The sequence below is a fragment of the Phascolarctos cinereus genome, unplaced genomic scaffold (assembly GCF_003287225.1).
Source record: "Phascolarctos cinereus isolate Bilbo 61053 unplaced genomic scaffold, phaCin_HiC Scaffold_3;HRSCAF=262, whole genome shotgun sequence".
NCBI classification, from domain to species: domain Eukaryota; kingdom Metazoa; phylum Chordata; class Mammalia; order Diprotodontia; family Phascolarctidae; genus Phascolarctos; species Phascolarctos cinereus.
In genome coordinates this window covers 125,696,965-125,715,464 of record NW_027555736.1, presented here as the reverse complement: position 1 = coordinate 125,715,464, position 18,500 = coordinate 125,696,965, and the positions used below count along the sequence as shown (strand labels likewise).

The 18,500-nt window shown below is 35.4% G+C and overlaps 1 protein-coding gene across 11 annotated transcripts in view; it reads right to left on the bottom strand.

Annotated features, from left to right (window-relative positions):
• The window catches only part of CHD2 (chromodomain helicase DNA binding protein 2), a 155,388-nt gene that overhangs the window by 90,442 nt on the left and 46,446 nt on the right, over nt 1-18,500 (bottom strand). For all 11 annotated transcript variants that reach the window (XR_013485307.1, XM_078151152.1, XM_078151151.1 and 8 more), the window contains 9 exons: nt 16,581-16,667; nt 15,760-15,821; nt 9,556-9,678; nt 7,264-7,413; nt 5,062-5,195; nt 3,613-3,838; nt 1,680-1,780; nt 623-667; nt 258-433 (listed from right to left, as the gene is read on the bottom strand). Coding sequence is in view for 10 of the 11 variants with exons in the window: in XM_078151152.1 (XP_078007278.1) it covers nt 258-433; nt 623-667; nt 1,680-1,780; nt 3,613-3,838; nt 5,062-5,195; nt 7,264-7,413; nt 9,556-9,678; nt 15,760-15,821; nt 16,581-16,667 (1,104 nt within the window). In the remaining variant the exon portion in view is untranslated. The remainder of the gene's footprint in view (nt 1-257; nt 434-622; nt 668-1,679; nt 1,781-3,612; nt 3,839-5,061; nt 5,196-7,263; nt 7,414-9,555; nt 9,679-15,759; nt 15,822-16,580; nt 16,668-18,500) is intronic.

Here is an 18,500-nt window from a genome sequence, read left to right as displayed (position 1 = left end):
TATATTAACATTCTAGAAAATAAAATATGCATACCTCTGTAAATTAAATTTTATTTACTTCCCAATCCTCTCCATTGTTTTTCACACCCCACATACTTCTAATTGTCTATGAGTTCATTTTTATTTCATTTCCAAGAAAGGGTCATTTTTTTCCCTAACAAAGTTCACTCTATCTGACTTGACCAACCTTCACTTGGCTCATTTTTTATCAGGAATACACATTTTCTAAGAAAAAACAAAATGAAATAGTCACCTACCTTGCAGTCTCTTGTGGGGATGGTTTTTGAGTTGTTCCTATTATGGAAGCTGTCAATACAGTTTCGGAATTTCTTCCCAATCAGAGCTTCATCTTCCCAACTACATTCTGCATATGGCAATCCCATCCATTTGCATAGATATTCGGGTTCATTTGATGATGATTTCCGACTGTGAGCTATTTTACATATAAAAACCTATGAGTAACTATCAGTTAAGGGGGAAAATATGGCACTCTCCATCTCATATATAATTAAAAGAAAACTTAATTACATTCTACCTAACAACATAATTATAAAATACCATGCAAAACAAATGCTACTCCATAAAAATTTTAGTCACAATAAAAACAAGAACACTGACTCACCTGGAAATTCTGTATGACCAGATGTTGACTTACTGGTCTTCACAGCTAGGTAAGCCAAGAAAAAAAAAAGAGCATTAACATCTTTCCAGGAAAAAAGATAAATGACATGCTAGAGGTAATAGAATAATAAAAAATATTGTACTTTTAAAATGTAGTCCTGAGCCATCTACTTTAAATGAATTAAATGAATTGCTGCAATCTTTTAGACTATAAGGACAATAGCTATCTAATTTTTTGTATCTATATCCCTAGTGCCTATTGTAACTTAGACTTTTAATGAATAATAGTTAGTTGACTGTTGACTATGATATGGAATAATAAATAAACCACACAACTGGTGACAACTAGAGAAGCATTTACCAGCCAAGGGCAACTTAAAAACTAGGCCTATACTGGCTTCAGTGATAATAAAAAAAAGTTAGTTTTTAACCACTTAAAGCTCTTCCAGCTGTCTGGATTTTCAAATAAGCTTTGGTCCTTCAAATGACAAAGGAAACATACACATACACACATATTTTAATTTTAGAGCTAGCATATCTTAAATATAGATCACTCACACAGTATGTAAACAGCTTAGTATTTTAGTATTATTGTACAGTTGAATGATTTTTTTCTGAAAAATAAACTTTTCCTATGTAAATTTTCAAAAGGTGAAAATGAAGTCAAATAGTGGACACTAAAAAAAAAATCTATCCAATCAAAAGAGTGAATGTTAAGATATTCTGACGTCATTCTATTTTATGCAATTTTATTTATTTAAAAAAATAACGAATACGAACACATTAGAGAACACCTGAAGTGATTACAAAAGAAGAACATACAATGTCAATCTGCCAATCTATATTCACAAGGTTGTTGTAAGGAAAGTGCTTTGTAAGCCAGAAAATGCTATTGAAATGTGAACTCACATTGTTAGTGATAAGAATAACCACAAACAGAGATATGTGTTTGGGCCTTGTGGTTCTTGTTTCACATTCCTGTCTTGCATAACCCAGATGCAGACACCGTTGCTTGGGCCCATCCTCAATCTCCTTTTCAGAAAATCCATTGTACTTACCTATGACTCTCTCCACTATTTGATACTGTTTATTCAGCTCAGAAGCTAACTCTTGTTGGCAATTAAAGTACTCCACATCTTCTGGTGAAACTTTCCCTAACCTAGACATTAGAAAATAGAAGAACAAATTAAACAGCAATTACACTTGTGTGTATCTTAAACATAGTCTAAGTCATTTATGAGACTCATTCATGTATTTCCAACTGCTACATTAACTATCCATGCTTCAGTCACTTTTGAAGAATCAGAAAGATATCCATGATCACAAATACAGAGATCATAGGGTGGATAGTTGATGGGGGCCTGAGAGAATATCTAATCCAACTCCCTCATTTTTACAATGGAGTTTAGCCCATAACTTGCCTATGAGCTCATAGATAATAAATAGCAGAGATATTTTATTCTGCATCTTCTAATTCCAAGACTAATACTCTTTGTATCATACCACACTGAGGTCTAGGCCACATATTAGTTTATAATTTCACTTGAAAGCAAAAGTATCTGATATGCTAGAAAAAAATTTCTTACAAAAACACAGAATCTTTTGTGAAGCACTACAGGTTTCATCACAATTGGATACTTCATTGAAGTTGGCTGTTCACAGAAAAAATCTGAAGGTGCCATATTCAGTATATCTGAATAAATACAAATGTTTTCCCATAAATCAAAAGGAAATCAGCATGGAAAGAAAGACAAATATTCCTATAAAAATGTATGTGCTTTAGAAATGCATGAAATTATACTGAATAACTGTCAAAACTTAATGGTAATTCTTAAGCTACAGGAATGAAATCCCTTCCCCCATTTTTCCCCATTAATCTCCATATAATAGCACAATAAAACTGCTGTGAGATTAGGGGATATTTTTCTCCTAGGAAATCTCAAGTGCTTCAGCATCTACCAAGCTGATCTAAAGGAAACAGACACAAGGATATGGCCTCTACCTGTGATATAACTGGCACAGAGAACTCCTATATGAAGAAAATCTTTTAACCAATGCAGGTCGGGACTCATTCTGCAACACAGTCTTACAGAGTTGCCTAGGGCACTGAATGGTTAAGTGAGTTGTGACCACCCAGGGTCACACAGCCTGTATATGTCAGAATCAAAATGTAAATTTTCGCCTTCTTGCCTCCAAAGCCTGTGCACTACATCATGCCGTTCTCATAGCCAGCATCATATTGTATTACTAAACTAAGCAGCCACTGAAAATATTACTTTAGCAGAGGTAACTTCTGTAAGAGATAACTCATTATGACATTTCTTCAGGGTTCTAGATAACTTACGACTTAATTCAGGTGTGTGTGTATATATATTCACACACATATATATGTATGTATATATGTGTGCGTATTTATAGATAGATATAGATACATATGTTGTAGTTCTTCTCTATTCTCATTTATAGTTATATAGACTACAAAGTCAATAAAAAGGGCTATGTTTTCTTAGAAAAGGGAGTAGAAGCTAACCCACAGGGCTCCATAAACTGTTCATTTTACAACTTGTTGATTATCCACAATCATCAGTTCTGTGACCTCTGAAGTTCTATGAAATGGTAAACATCAGACTACTCCTGAAAAACAGTTAATATAGGCTATATCTCCTAACAGAAATGTAGCTGTAACTGGCTCCATTTTAGGATGAAGGCAATACTTCAGTTCCTAAAAAGGTGCAAGGTCTCTTTTTTTTTTTGACTAGACAATGGGGTTAAGTGATTTGCCCAGGGTCACACAGCTAGTGTCAAGTGTCTGAGGCCACATTTGAACTCAGATCCTCCTGACTTCAGGGCCAATGCTCTATCCACTATGCCACCTAGCTGCCCCTCTCATTTTCTAATTTAAAAAAAAATTGTCTTTATGTACTGTCTACAACCCTTTCCACCTCAATGCTACATAAAATCTATTTCTTTATTCCATGAATTAAACCATACCATTGTTTGATTTCATCCTCTTTTTTCTTAAAGTTTTCCAGCTTTTTCATCCCTTTCACTTTCTGTTGTTGTAGGGATTCTTCACTCTCCCATGTGCTGTGGATATAGGACCAGCCTTTCCACTTAATCAGGTACTGAACTTCTCCCTCGTCCTTTTCAGGGTCAAAGTCAGCACTAGGGTTGCCATTAGCTTCAGTTGCATAAACAGTAGTGGAAGCTCCGGTGGCTGTAAGAAGGGTTTCATTAAAAATTCTACTGTAATATGGTAGCTGTTAAGTCAAACACTACAACAACCATTTGAATAGGCAGTCAGTTTTCTAAAGACTCTCTCTTGGGAAACAACATAGAAATAACTTTATGAATGTAAAGAACTGGAGTCTCATTAATCATGACAAATGAAGTTAATTTACTCTTAAACAAGAAGACATTTTAATGTTCTCAACAGGCTGACTCAACTTCCATTTAAACTTACATGAGAACATACAGGTTAAAAAAAAAAGAAAGGAAGGAATCTGCTGAGCTTTTTAGGTTGGATTTCACTCTACAGAAAAGTTTAAAGAATTAATAATCTCCACGGTGGAACTTTAAAACAATCAAGTTGGAATTTTTCAATGGATATGGGAAATAAGTCCCTATTATGCATTAACAGGTCAGATGAATACCCCATTAAAATGCTTTTGTATATAATATTACAGATGCGTTTCCCATAACTACACATGTATTACCTATATCAAACTGCTTGTCTTCTCAATGAGGGTAGGGGTAGGGGGGAAGAAGGAAAGGAGAGAATTTGGAACTCAAACTTTTAAAAATGAATGTTTAAAAATGTTTTCACATGTAACTGGGGGGAAATTTTTTTTAAATAAATAATTTTGTTTAGAAAATGCTTTTGTAGGACTAAGACCCAGCAAGAAACAACCATAATATGTATTATATCATATAATCACTGAATTTTAGAGCTGTAAAGGACTTTAAAGACCATAAGGAAACTGAGTTCCAAAAAGAACAAATGACTTCATAGTGGTAAAGAGCAGGTACAAATTCACTTCTACTGACTTTCAACAGCAATGATCTTACTATACTATGCTGTCTCTCAAAGTTCAATATTACTGAATAAATATTTCTGCTATGCAATGTTCTGCACAGGTACCAACACAATGTTACTTTTATTTACCTCAATTTTTAATCTCAAAAAAATATACAAACTAAATGGCATTTTCCCCTCTGCCTTTGCCATACTAATGCTTAATCTAAACTTATTTTGACCATTTCAGTCATCATCTGTGAGGTAATACATTAGCACAGAAACAAGAGCCAGAATATGATAACAAGTTTTAATGACCGCTGTGAATATAATAAGACTGATATATCTCAACTTCAACTCTATGTAAAAATTTCCATTTCATTGGCCATACTTATGAGAAGCAATCTATTCTTCAAGATACATACCACCTTTTTTTCCAAATCTTGCATCCATGACCTTTTCAATTGTCTCACTATTATCATGTTGTTCTTCAACTCCTTCTCCAGTCATTTCAATGAGATCATCTGAGTCAGTTTCAAAATCATCATCTTCTTTATAACTGAATTGGAAATACAGTTGATTAAATTGAAAACATTTATCTTCTTTTTTTAGCTAGCCACTATTCACACATACAGAGAAGAATCATATTAATATTAATATAAATCAGTGTAATATATATATAGTGTACTGAAGCTTGCAGAGGACTTTTTACACATTATTTCAACACATTACTTAAAATCAGAGCATTGATCCTGCAATACCACTATGAGGTCAGTACACCAAGGGATCAAAGAAAAAGGAAAAGGGCATATATGTACAAAAATATCTATAACAGCTCTTTTTGTGATGGCAAAGAATTAGAAATTGAGAGGATGCTCATCAATTGAGGAATGCCTAAGGAAACTGTGGTATATGATTGTGGAGTACTACTGTGTTACAGAAATGACAAGAGAGTGGTTTTAGAAAAAACATGGGAAGAGCTATACAACCTGACGCAAAGTGAAGTGAGAAGAACTAGGAGATCACTGTGCACAGTAACAGCAATATTGTAATGATGATCAACTGTGAAAGATTTGGCTACTCTATCAATACGGTGATGAAAATCAATTCCAAAGGACTCATGATGAAGAAATGCCATCCACCTCCAGAAAGAGAACTGATGAATTCTTGAATGCAAACTGAAGTACAATTTTCTCACTTTTTTTTTTGCTTTTTTTACCATATGGCTAATTAATATGGAAATATGCCTTACAAGATTTCACATGTATAATTTATAACTGATATCACAGTTTGCCTTTTCAGTGTGTAGGGGAGGGGTGGGAGGAAAGATGAGAATCCACAACTCAAAATTTAAAAAGAATGTCAAAAATAAGTTAACAAATGAAAATTTTAGAACAATATATATTTTTAAAAGACAAAATCAGAGCATGAAGTTATTCAAAGGAGTCACTGGTCATTCCTTAGTCCAAAGTTTATTCTTTGTACGTTGAAAGGACAGATGTATGCCTGAAGGGGAAGGCAGTAAAACTACTTCCTAAACAGCTATGTGACTTCAGTCCCATTCCTTATGTGACATGAGAATGTTCCTTCACTTGATACAGCAATAATTACACTATTCAAAAGATACTATTAGTACAAAAAAATGCAATAATTCAACTTCCCAAGTTCCATTTTCAAACCAAACAGCTACCAAAAATGCTCAAACACAAATTTATAACAAAAGCTACTTGTACTTCAGAATATGAAAGAAAAGCAATACTTCTAAGACAAACATAAACTAGTAATTCTGCTAATAGTTTATCTATAACAAAATTAGGCTCAATGGGGGACCTAAAATAATCAACTTTTTGGTGTTCATAAGGATTAAGATTATCCTACCATACATTAAAAATATATGATGCCAACTTTTATATATATATATGAACTAAATAGAATATTGTGAGCAATAAAAATGGCAAGGTATTGGTTCATTCTTCATTTTAATTAATGCTATTCCATACCCACTAGTGAACATCAAAAAAGAGCAGAATAAAATTCTCAAATCCCGCTTAAAATGAAATTTGATATCTGCAAGGTTCTATTTTGCACTTATGCATACTCTAATTTTTTCCAAAGGTGTGGTAGCAATAAAAACAGCACTGGTTAATTTTGCTTCCTGCCACTTTTTAGATGTGGTAAAAAGCACCTCCATCTCAAAGATGAGTAAGCAAAAATATAAAGGCATTCGTGAGTCACATAGCAATTCAAAACAATTAATAAAAGCAGAGAAGCTTTCATGAGAAAAATATAAATATATGTGTGTGTCTGTGTCTGTGTATTGAATGAAGGTGATACTACTATCAATAGGACACGGACTCTGATTTCGTTTGGGTAGATTAACCCACCAGCAGCGCATTGACATATATGCACCTTGATTCTTTTTATTCGTCTTATAAACAATACAGTACAACTGCAAGGTGATTGGCCAGTGTTTGAGAAGTATTCTCTGGCCATGAAACAAAATTCTCTCTGGAAAACTAATGGAGTCACATAGAATCAAAGGAAAATTTTTCTTAATAGGTATAGCCTTTGATTCAATTGGGCTATCATTCACATGACTGAACAATATCTCTTAAGTCACAATATACCTGACATTTTTGGCAGCTCTGCGACGAGTCTGCCTTTTGGGAGTCTCATCATCATCATCATCATCGTCATCATCAGAAGAATCTTGTTTCTTTCTTCTTTTTCCACGCTGTGGTTTATGTTGCTTTTTAACACTGGTTTTAGGCACTGCTCTAAAAGGAGTTAATGATGATAATAATAATATATACATACATATATAGTATACATGCAAATAAAAACACACAAATGGCACAATGCCAGTATTTTCACCAAGGAAGATTAAAACTTAAACTAGTAGAATTCCCAGCCTTGATGAAATGTTTCACAGGCATGCTGTACTTTCCCAGAAACAAAATATAGAAAAGTAAGTCATGTAATTGTATTCCCTATAGTACAGAAGAATCTCTGTACATGATTGAGAGGTGACATAGATCCTAGAAGTACCATGAAAAAATTTACCAGTATGGTACATTGTAATAGAGAAGGATAAGGAGGAAGAGAACAGAGAGGAAAGGAAAGTGCAAATGACTAAGATGAAGAAAGGTTCCCAGTAGCAACCTTATTATCAGCCCCTTCCAATTCCTACTGAGACAGCTGAAGATTTGGAAGAGGAAGTCACTAGACTAAATCAGCTCTAGGGGCTATGTGTTACTATAACGAATTGAAAGATGGACTGTGCAGTCTTCTAAATGAGATCTGCTATCTTTAACTCAAACTTCAGTAAACAACCATAGCCACAATAAAAGTGAAATAGAAGATGATTTTCAGTAGTATTTAAGTTGTTCTGGGAGCCTAGACAGTATCATTACAAAGTAGGTAAAGTTGGCTACGTGCCCTTCCATCTCTTGCCTTTGCTTTTCCTCTTACCCGTGCCCCACACCAAAGCTGGCTTACCCTCTCATTCCAAAAAATAGCACACACCCCTATCAACTCTATTCTTAACTCATCAAAATTCTCATTATCCATTTATTTAATGATACCACTTCAGATATTCTAATAATCTGATTAAAGTAACACTAAGGGCTATAAAAATGTGCATACCCTTCGACCCAGCAATAGCACTTCTAGGGCTATAACCCAAAGAGATCATACAAATGGGAAAAGGACCCACACGTACAAAAATATTTATAGCCGCTCTCTTTGTAGTGGCAAAGAATTGGAAATGGAGAGGATGCCCATCCATTGGGGTGAGGAATGGCTCAACAAGTGGTGGTCTATGAATGTAGTAGAATACTGTTGTGCTAGAAGAAATGATGAGCAGGCTGACTTCAGAAAAACCTGGAAAGACTTGTATGATCTGATGCTGAGTGAAGTGAGCAGAACCGAGAGAACACTGTACACAATAACAACCACGTTGTGCTACAACTAATACTGATAAACTTAACCCTTCTCAGCAATACAAGGATCTAAGACATCTCCAAAGGCCTCGTGATGGAAAATGCTATCCACATCCAAAGAAAGAACTATGGAACGTGAATGTAGGTCAAAGCATACTATTTGCTGTTTTTTTTTCTCATCTGTTGAGTTTTGTTTCCTCTTTCTGGTGGTGACTCCTGAATTGGTTCTAATTCTTACTTACAACATCACTAATGTGAAAAAATATGTTTAATAGGAACGTAAACTTATAGTCTACATAAGATTGTACACCATCTTGGGGAGGGGAGTGGGGAGGGAAGGGGAGAAAAATTTTAAACTCAAAAGCATACGGAAATGATTGTTGAGAAATCAAAATAAATTAATTAAAAAATAAAAATTAAAAAAGATAGAGTAACACTAAAGTATGAATAAACAACTACCATAACATACCATCTAATGCTTACTTTTTTTTTTAAGCAAGCAAAATGGAATGTTTAAGAAAATACATTTGACTAGGAAGCTCCTCTTTCTCTTCTTCCGAACCCAAATAGTCCAGGTGCAGGTTAAATATGTGGAATCAGCATCTGAGGGCCTTAATCTAATTTCTATTCCTCCACCCTCTAATCCCCACCACCTTTACAAGAAGCCCTATATCCTGAATTCAGCTTAGGTTATAGCGTATATTTCTTGAATTCTGAACTAAAATCACTAAAGGTAGCAAATAATCTGATTGTTCCCCAGAATTTTGCCCATTATAATTTTAAATAATTGGAGCAATAAATCTTTTATTCTTTCTCATGAGAAACAATCCTAATGCTTGCCTTGTCCATGGTAATACTTTTTGTTTCTGTTAAAGAGATCTGTTCTAGTACTATGTCTTCCTACCAACCAACAATGTATACAATATATGCAAACCAGATAAGCCTCCAAATTCACAGATAAAGAAAAGAATCTCTCACCTCCTCAAGACAGGGCGTCTGGCTTTCACTTTTTTTTGTTCTGGTTCACTCTCAGCACTAGTACCTTGCTCTTGTTCATCTTCCTCATCTTCTTCCTCAGAAGCCTCCTTTTTCCATTTTTCTCTGTGATCAAGGGCAAAAAATTAAAGGATTTTTACTAGGAGAATTTCAACTCAGTTGATCCACAAAGAACACATAGAAAGCTAATAAAACAAGTTTTGATCTGCAGAAATTTGCTCAATATAGAATTCAATTTAAGGACTGGCTCTGGTTAATTTCTGTATCTGCGGTATCCTAAAATTTTATATACTTTTCTAATTATTCTCTAAGTTAAGAAAACAGACAAATTATTATAGACCTGCATTTTTAATAAGTGCATTATAAATACATAATTTTTTGGTATTAAATTTCTCATATCTTTTACATGATCAGTATGGTAAAACTCTTAATAGTCATTCAAGAAAAAAAATCCTTGACTTTTCAAAGAATTCAATTTCAAAGAAAAAACAATGGAGATTTTTGAACTGGAATTTCTTAAGATTATTTTTCATGAACCACCTAGTGTAATCCTCTCATTTTACATAAAATGACATTAGGGCTGAGAGATTTTGGTAAGGGTCAGAGAAGTATGTGATGATAAAAACTAAAAACAAGTATCTTTGAGGTCTTTAAAACCATGAAGCACTATATACGTAAAGAGCAAATACTAAACATATAATGTTTTATAGTGAACACTGTGAAGTATATGTATAGTATACACTGTGAAGTACACAGAGTATAATTCTCATTTTATAAATAAGGAAGCAGACTCAAATAGGTTAAGTGATTTGCTCAAAGAAGTAAACTACAGAACTACTAGGTAGGTTATTTCCCCCAAAAAATCAACGATCCAATTTTATTTCAAAGTCTAGAGTACAACTGATAATGTTCACATCAGTTAAATGATCTACCAATTAAACTCTGCTGCGTGCAGAATGTTGTGATTTCCCAAGTACTCAAGTATTTTGTGTCAGGATATTTCTTTTTTCTTTTTGCAGATATTTCTTCATGAGTCTTCCCTGACTACTATCTTCTAAGCATATCTTTTCAAAACCGTTTTACTGATTTTCATAAAATATTGCTGTCACCTTCCAATCCCATACTCTCATCCCACCCCTACCCCCCTACAATTCAATCCAACATAAAGAATGATATTTACACAATAAACACGCTAGCAATTTCTGACAAAAGATGCCCCATTCCACACCTATTAACTGTCAACCACCCCTCTGACAGCTCTGGGATCAAAATTCATCAACTGCATTAAATCAGAGTTCTTAAGTATTTCAATGATGTTTTCCTCTATATCAGATGTCACTGTATAAAGTTTGCTCTCACTTCTGCTTACTTTCCTCTGCATAATTCATACAAGTCTTCCAGAATTATTGATTTCTCTGAAGTGAATTCTTTTGAACAATAATATTCCATTACATTCACATACTACAATTATTCAGCCAGTCCCTAATCAATAGGCACCTATTTAATTCTAATTTTTTACTACCACAAAAGTGCTGCTAAATTTTTGTGCACATGAGACTTTCTCCTCTGTTTCTGACTTCATTTGGGTTGTCTAGTAGTGATATCCCTGGGTCAGTGGGTAATGTATAGTTTAATGATTTTTCTTATATAGTTCCAAATTGCCTTCCAAAATACCAATTAATTCACAGGTATATTATTGCTCCTATCTTCCTATAGCTTCTCCAACATTAAGTTGCATTAATTCCAAAGGATATTAGTGTTTCTGTCTTCCCACAAACTCTCTAACATTTATCATTTTTGTCATTTTTGTCAGTATGAAAACAGTAAAGAAAAATCTCAGAGTTGTTTATATTCCCATTTCTCTTATTATTAGTGATCTGGGCCATTCTTTTATATGGTTGTTGACAGTTTGCAGTTTTTTCTTTTTTTTTTTCTTTTTAAGGCAACTGAGGTTAAGTGACTTGCTCAGGGTCACACAGCTACTAAGTGTCAAGTGTTTGGTTTGAGGCCAGATTTGAACTCAGGTCCTCCTGACTTCAGGGCCGGTGCCCTATCCACTGCGCTGCAATTTTTTCTTTTGAAAGCTATCTCTTCTTATCCTTTAACCAATTATATATTGAGGATAACCTAGATTTTTCTAACTTGTAGTTCAGTCCTCTCTCTATTCTCCAGTACTATATACTGAGGGTGCCCTAGGACCCATTATACATCTTTACCCAGGGTGTAGGAAGAGAGACTGGTGTTTTTCCTACCTTTGACTCTGCAAATCATAGCATCATACTTGATTACTTTGATGAATCTGTGATTTCATCAATGCAGATAATTCTCTCCATCAGAAGAGTTGGCAATCCATTCATGTTTACCTAACTTGTGTTCCTGTCTGAATCTTATCCATGGTGTCCTATAAATCCTATGTATGAGGTGACAGGGGCTTTCCCCTGAATGTGAAGCCAAGGCCATCCTTCAAATAGCTTTCATTTTTAATAAATGACAACCCACCCACCCACCTTTTTTTCCAGTAATTCATCTCTCTTGTAGCTCTTTACACTACCACACAATTCTTCACGGATTCTGTTTCAACCTACTCATACCTTTGTATACAGAAGTTGAATTGTTAGCTGAAAATGGCCATTTTTTAAAGCAGAACCCCCTTTTTTTTTTGGTACAGACCCCTCTTTTAAAGTTACTAAATTCTGCACACATGTCTACAGTGTCTGCAGGCCTTCAGAAGTAAACTTTATGTTGCTTTATAGTTCCTGTAAGGGATAGGGGTAGTTTCACTGATATGGTGAACTCCCAAATAGTATTTCCTTTACTACTACAGGTTGTTGTTACGTTGTCTATAGCTTATAGACTTTGAAAGTTGTCCAAAGTACCAAGAGGTTCAAAAGGGATTTTGAGAAGCAAGTAAGGGAAGCAGAGGAAAAACTGGGAAGAGAAATGAGAGTGATGCAAGAAAATCATGAAAAACAAGTCAACAGCTTGCTAAAGGAGACCCAAAAAAATACTGAAGAAAATAACACCTTAAAAAACAACCTAACCCAAATGGCAAAAGAGGTCCAAAAACCAATGCAGAGAAAAATGCTCTAAAAAGAAAAACTGGCCAAATGGAAAAAGAAGTCCAAAAGACTACTGAAGAAAATACTTCCTTAAAAATTAGAATACAGCAATTGGAAGACAGTGACTTTATGAGAAATCAAGACACTGTAAAACAAATCCAAAAGAATGAAAAATTAGAAAACAATGTGAAATATCTCATTGGAAAAACAACTGACCTGGAAAACAGATCCAGGAGAGAAAATTTAAAAATTATTGGACTACTGAAAGCCATGATCAAAAAAAGAGACTAGACATCATCTTTCAAGAAATTATCAAGGAAAACTGCCCTGATATTTTAGAACCAGAGGGCAAAATAGAAATTGAAAGAATCCACAGATCTCCTCCTGAAAGAGATCCCCAAAGGAAAACTCCTAGGAATATTGTAGCCAAATTCCAGAGTTCCCAGGTCAAGGAGAAAATATTACAAGCTGCCAGAAGGAAACAATTCAAGTACTGTGGAAACACAATCAGGATAACACAAGATTTAGCAGCTTCTACATTAAAAGACCGCAGGGCATGGAATATAATATTCCGGAGGGCAAAGGACATAGGATTACAACCAAGAATCACCTACCCAACAAAACTGAGTATAATCCTTCAGGGGAAAAAATGGTCATTCAGTGAAATAGAGGACTTTCAAGCATTCCTGATGAAAAGACCAGAGCTAAACAGAAAATCTGACTTTCAAATAAAGGACTCCAGTGGAACATAAAGAGGTAAACAGGAAAGAGAAATCATAAGAGACTTATTAAGATTGAACTGTTTACATTCCTGCATGGAAAGATGGTATTTGTAACTCATGAGAACTTTGTCAGTATTAGGGTAGTTGAAGGAAAAAATTGTATGTATGTATATATAGCTAGATAGAGGGCACAGGGTGAGTTGAAGATTAAGGGGTCATATCTGGAGAATAAAATTAAGGGATGAGAGAGGATGATACTCGGAGACGAAAGGGAGAGGTAGAAGGGGTAAATTATCTCACAAAAAAAAAACAGAAAAGAAAAGCTTCTCACAGTAGAGGGGAAACAGGGGAAGGTGAGAGGGAGTGAGGGAATCTTATTCTCATAGGATTTGGCTTAAGGAGAGAATATCATACACATTCAGTTGGGTATGGAAATCTGTCTTACCCTACAGGAAAATAGGGGGAGAAGGGGACAAAAAAGCAGGGGGTGATAGAGGAGGGCAGATTGGGAAAGAGGGTAACAGAAGCAAATACTTCTGAGGAGGGACAGGGTCAAAAGAAAGAATAGAATAAATGGGAGGGCAGATAGGATTAAGGGAAATAGAGTTAGTTTTTCACAACATGTCTACTATTTTGCATAACTGCACATACAACCTATATTGAGTTGCTTGCCTTTTCAATGAGGGTGGGTGGGGAGGGAGGAAGGGAGAAAATTTGGAACTCAAAGTTTTAAAAATACATGTTTTAAAAAAAATGTTTTCACATGCAACTGGGAAATAAGAAATACAGGAAATGGGGTACAGAAGTCTATCCTGCCCTACAGGAAAATAGAAGGGGAAGGGGATAAGAGAAGGGAGGGGAGAGATAGAAGAGAAGGCAGAACAGGGGAAGGGGTATTCAGAATGCATGCCATCTTGGGGTGGGGGGGGGTGAGAAATTTGGAACTCAAAAACTTGTGGAAGTGAATATTGAAAACTAAAAATAAATAAATTTATATTAAAAAAAAAAGTACCAAGAGGTTAACTGATTTGCCCAGTGTTATACAGTATGTTTCAGAAGTTGGACCTAAACCCAGATCTCCCTACCTCCGAAGTCCTTTCTCTATCCATTTCACACACTGCCTCTAAGTTCCTAAGAAACAAACGCCTACTTTAAGCTCATTCCCAGGGTAGCCTACCAAAATCCCTTATAAAATTTGGTATCTACCAGCACTGAGCATATTTACTTCAGATGTGGTCTGACCAGGGCAAAGCAGAGGGTAGGACCCTGTGCCTCCCTAACTGCAGCCTAACAGTGCGTCAGCTTTTCTGGCTGCCTTATTATACCATGCCAGGGTGCCACATAAAATGAACTTACAATCCCCCTCTTGGTAGCACCTAACTGCTGAACCTAATGGGAAACTATCATCCAAATCTAGACTACAGGAGGGAAGCCTGGCAGGCATTATCCCGTTGGGATCCTGCCCTTACAGAGAGCAGGACGCGGGTGGTTGCACAATGACAAAGTGAGAGGCGTCTCTTTTATTCCCAGTCTGAAGTGAATCACAGAGAAACGAAACTTCGTGCTTTGGAAGCGGGCATAAGGCAAAACCCTCCAGTGCCTTGATACAGCCAACAGAGAAAGCACAAATTCCATAAGGCCGTATGACTGCGTGGCTACTGAACGCCTAGATTAGGACGAAGGCTTGGCAGTACTCCCGACACACAAGAATACTAACAAGGTTAGAGCTGATAGTATAATTCTTCTGTCTTTGGAGAAATATTTGAAGCATGTGAAAACTGAATTGATTCTGGGTAGGGTAATATTAAATGTTTCCAATTCATTTATTTTGGGAAGACTAACAGTATAAGAGGAATTCAGTTATTTCTTTAAGGAGATTAAAATGAACAATAAATTTTAATTAAAACACAAATTTCACCACAAAGTTAAGAAGAATGTCATAAAATATTCATAAAAAATAGCATAAGATCAAAGATTCAAGGGAAAGGTTATGCCCAGAAAGAGTTAATAAGATTGAATCACCAGCATAATTTCATTGTAATAAATGAGAAGCAGAAATCTTAACTTTCAAAAATTTTATTTATTGTTCTACCATAAAATGACACTAACAAGACTGCATCATTTGTACTTTTCTTAGATAAAGACATAATTAAATCCGTGAAAAATTACTATTTATCTGGTGGGCTTGGGGCTGTTGTTTAAGAAAAAGAAATAACAATCAGACAAAACAATCTAAGTTTTCTCAAATTGCAGTCTAAGAACTTGCTTATCTGTCCTGCACAGGTTAAGCTGAGGTACTCAGCAAGGACTAGAACTTGAGGCATCAGTAATTTGTCTAAAGAAGTACTGCACAAAAAAAAGGTATAAGAACTACTGGACAACCAATTACTCCCATTTAGACTTACTGTTTTTTCAGTATCCTCTGGCCTCTTCTTTTTGGGCTCCCACATTCAGAACCACTACTTGCCTTCAAGGAAGACAATGCAAACAAGGGAAGAGAGAGAAAAAATAAAGCAGATAATAGTTTTTTTATTTGTGGTCCTTAGGAATGACACTCTAACTCTGGGATTAGGAACCTAGTCCATATACCACCTTCAGTATAAGAAACTGGCTAGAAGAAAAACCTAAGCAATTCCTTAGTGGGGGTCATCAAAATCAAAATAGTTTGGCCATTTCATTTCTTCTCTTCTATAGTAGTTAGATAGCAGTACTACTACTGAAATATTTAGAGATATATGACATTTTCTCTCAAATGTTTTCCAGTAAATGGGGTAATGTAAGTAACTTGGAATAAAAAAAAAAAGTATGGAAGGTCCAAAGGATCAGTGTAATGTTATTATACCACCAAGTATATAAGAGACTATGACTCATTAATTTCCAAATAATTGAATGGCATTTTCTTGTTGCTTATACACAAACAGTATTGTGCCATGACAATTATGTAAAAGAAAGCCTATATTCAAAGATGCTCAAACAATTACCAGCTCTATTCTCTAGAACTGGATGGAGGGTGGCATGCCAAGCAAACAAAAAGTTTCAGGTCTAATACTGCCTTAAAGCAGTGTTTCCTCATTTGGTTACAGAATACCGTGGGCCTTAAAATAAATTGACAAAACCTCTACTTACATTTTTCCTTCAAATCCCTATTCACAGAGCACAGACTACTCAGGGTGCCACAGAACACAGTGCGGGATGCATTACCTTACAGTTCTCCCTTTCTTCTTACCTCTTCTTTAATATTAAATCTAGATGGTTCTTGTCGGCTTCGATTTGACCTCCTAACGCCATACACATCAGGATACTCTTCCCACATCTGAAAAATAAAAGAGACTCTTAAAGGAGCTGCTTCACTCCATTTAACATCTTGTTTTGAAAATTTTCAATAACTGTACAAAATATTTGGATTTTGTAAGGTTCATGTGTTTCAGTATGTTACAATTATTATTAAAGCAATATATTTTTAAAATATGAGAATCTGTATCACCCAGTAATGAATTCAGAGACATGGGTCTTTAGCACTTCTTTTCTTACGTAGTTTACAAATAGCTTTAAATATGCCATCCATATGAATAGCAGTCAAATGATACTTCTTGCCTTTTTTTGAAAAAGACTTCTTCAATAAACATTCCTCAGTGTCAAACAAGGTACACAGAAAATTGTACAACATAATAATGTGGCTATCCTCAACCTCAGGAACAATTTTATACATATACAGACACACACAGAGGAACACTATTTTCCTGCTGGTATATTTTTATAATTAAGAAGAATACAACAGGAGGGGGTAGGAGGTGGGGGAAGGTTAGTCCAGACTGGCCATTTCTTTGGTATAAGAGATTTCTAATGTGAAAACTCTAAACTGCAACAGATCTCATGGGCACATGGACAGTACAGGTCAGAAGCAGAACTTGAACTTGGCTCTACTTGAGCCCATGCACTAATGTTACATATCAGTACATTATTAATAATAATTAAATAACTGACACTAATATAGCTCTTTAAAATTTATATGACACTAATGTGAGCCGCAAAACAACCCTGTGAGGAAGGTATTACTATTGCTGTCTCCATTTAATAGATAAGGAATTTGAGATTCAAAGAGTGATTTACCCATACTTTCTCCAATCTTCAATCTCTCCCTATATACTTCCCTGACACCTACAAACATACCCTTCACTTGGCCCTGATATTGGCCTCAAGATAGTAATATCCTATGTATCTCCACACTTTCTCAATCAAACTTTTCAAAAAGTTCCCTGCCTCTACTTCCTTTTCTCTTCCTTTTCACTGAGCCATCCCACCTAGTTCAGGTTCATAGTCGTCTTTCAATTCTAACTATTGTCTCTTCTCTATACTCTAATTTTGGCATCTCCAAGGTTCTATCTTTGGACTTTTCTTTTTTCACGCATTCTCTCTTGACAATCTCTTTCATTCTTAAGGATCATCTTTTCCACAGATGACTTAAAAACCTTTAGCTGCACAGATTCTTCAGATCTATCTTACCCAAGCCCAAAAGCTACAACTCCAACTGCCTCCAAGCACCATTTCCATCACAGTGAGCCTCCTTAACATATTTTTTTATCATTACCATATTTTTTTATGAGAGTAGAGCCATGGACCTAGAGCAGGAAGGAACTTCCAAGTCCATCCAGTCCAACCACTCATTTTACAGAAGGTGAAACTGAGGCCCAGAGAAGTTAAGTGACTTGCCCAAGATCATATAGTTAGTGTCATAACCAAGATGAACTTTTTTCCAATCCAACCTGCTTCTCTTGCTGATTTCCCTCTTTTTCTAAGTGACATGCCCCTCTGTTATTGACTCTTACTTCATCTCTGCCTTCCATATCCAAGTAGTATATATTCTTCAGCAATCTCATTTCTATCCTTGCCTCTGTACTTCCATTGTCATCACCTGAAAACAGTCCCTAGATCTGTAATAATAGTGTCCTGACTTATAATCCCACCTCTAGTCTCTACCTACTCTAACCCATCCTTTATACTGTTGCCAAACTAATTTTTGCTATACAAACATCTGTTAGCGTCTCTCTTCAGTTCCTTACCTGCCATTCAAAGATCTCTACACTTCAGCTTTACTCCACTACTCTCCATTTCCTTGAGTTTGTATTTGATCACACCATTGCCTATG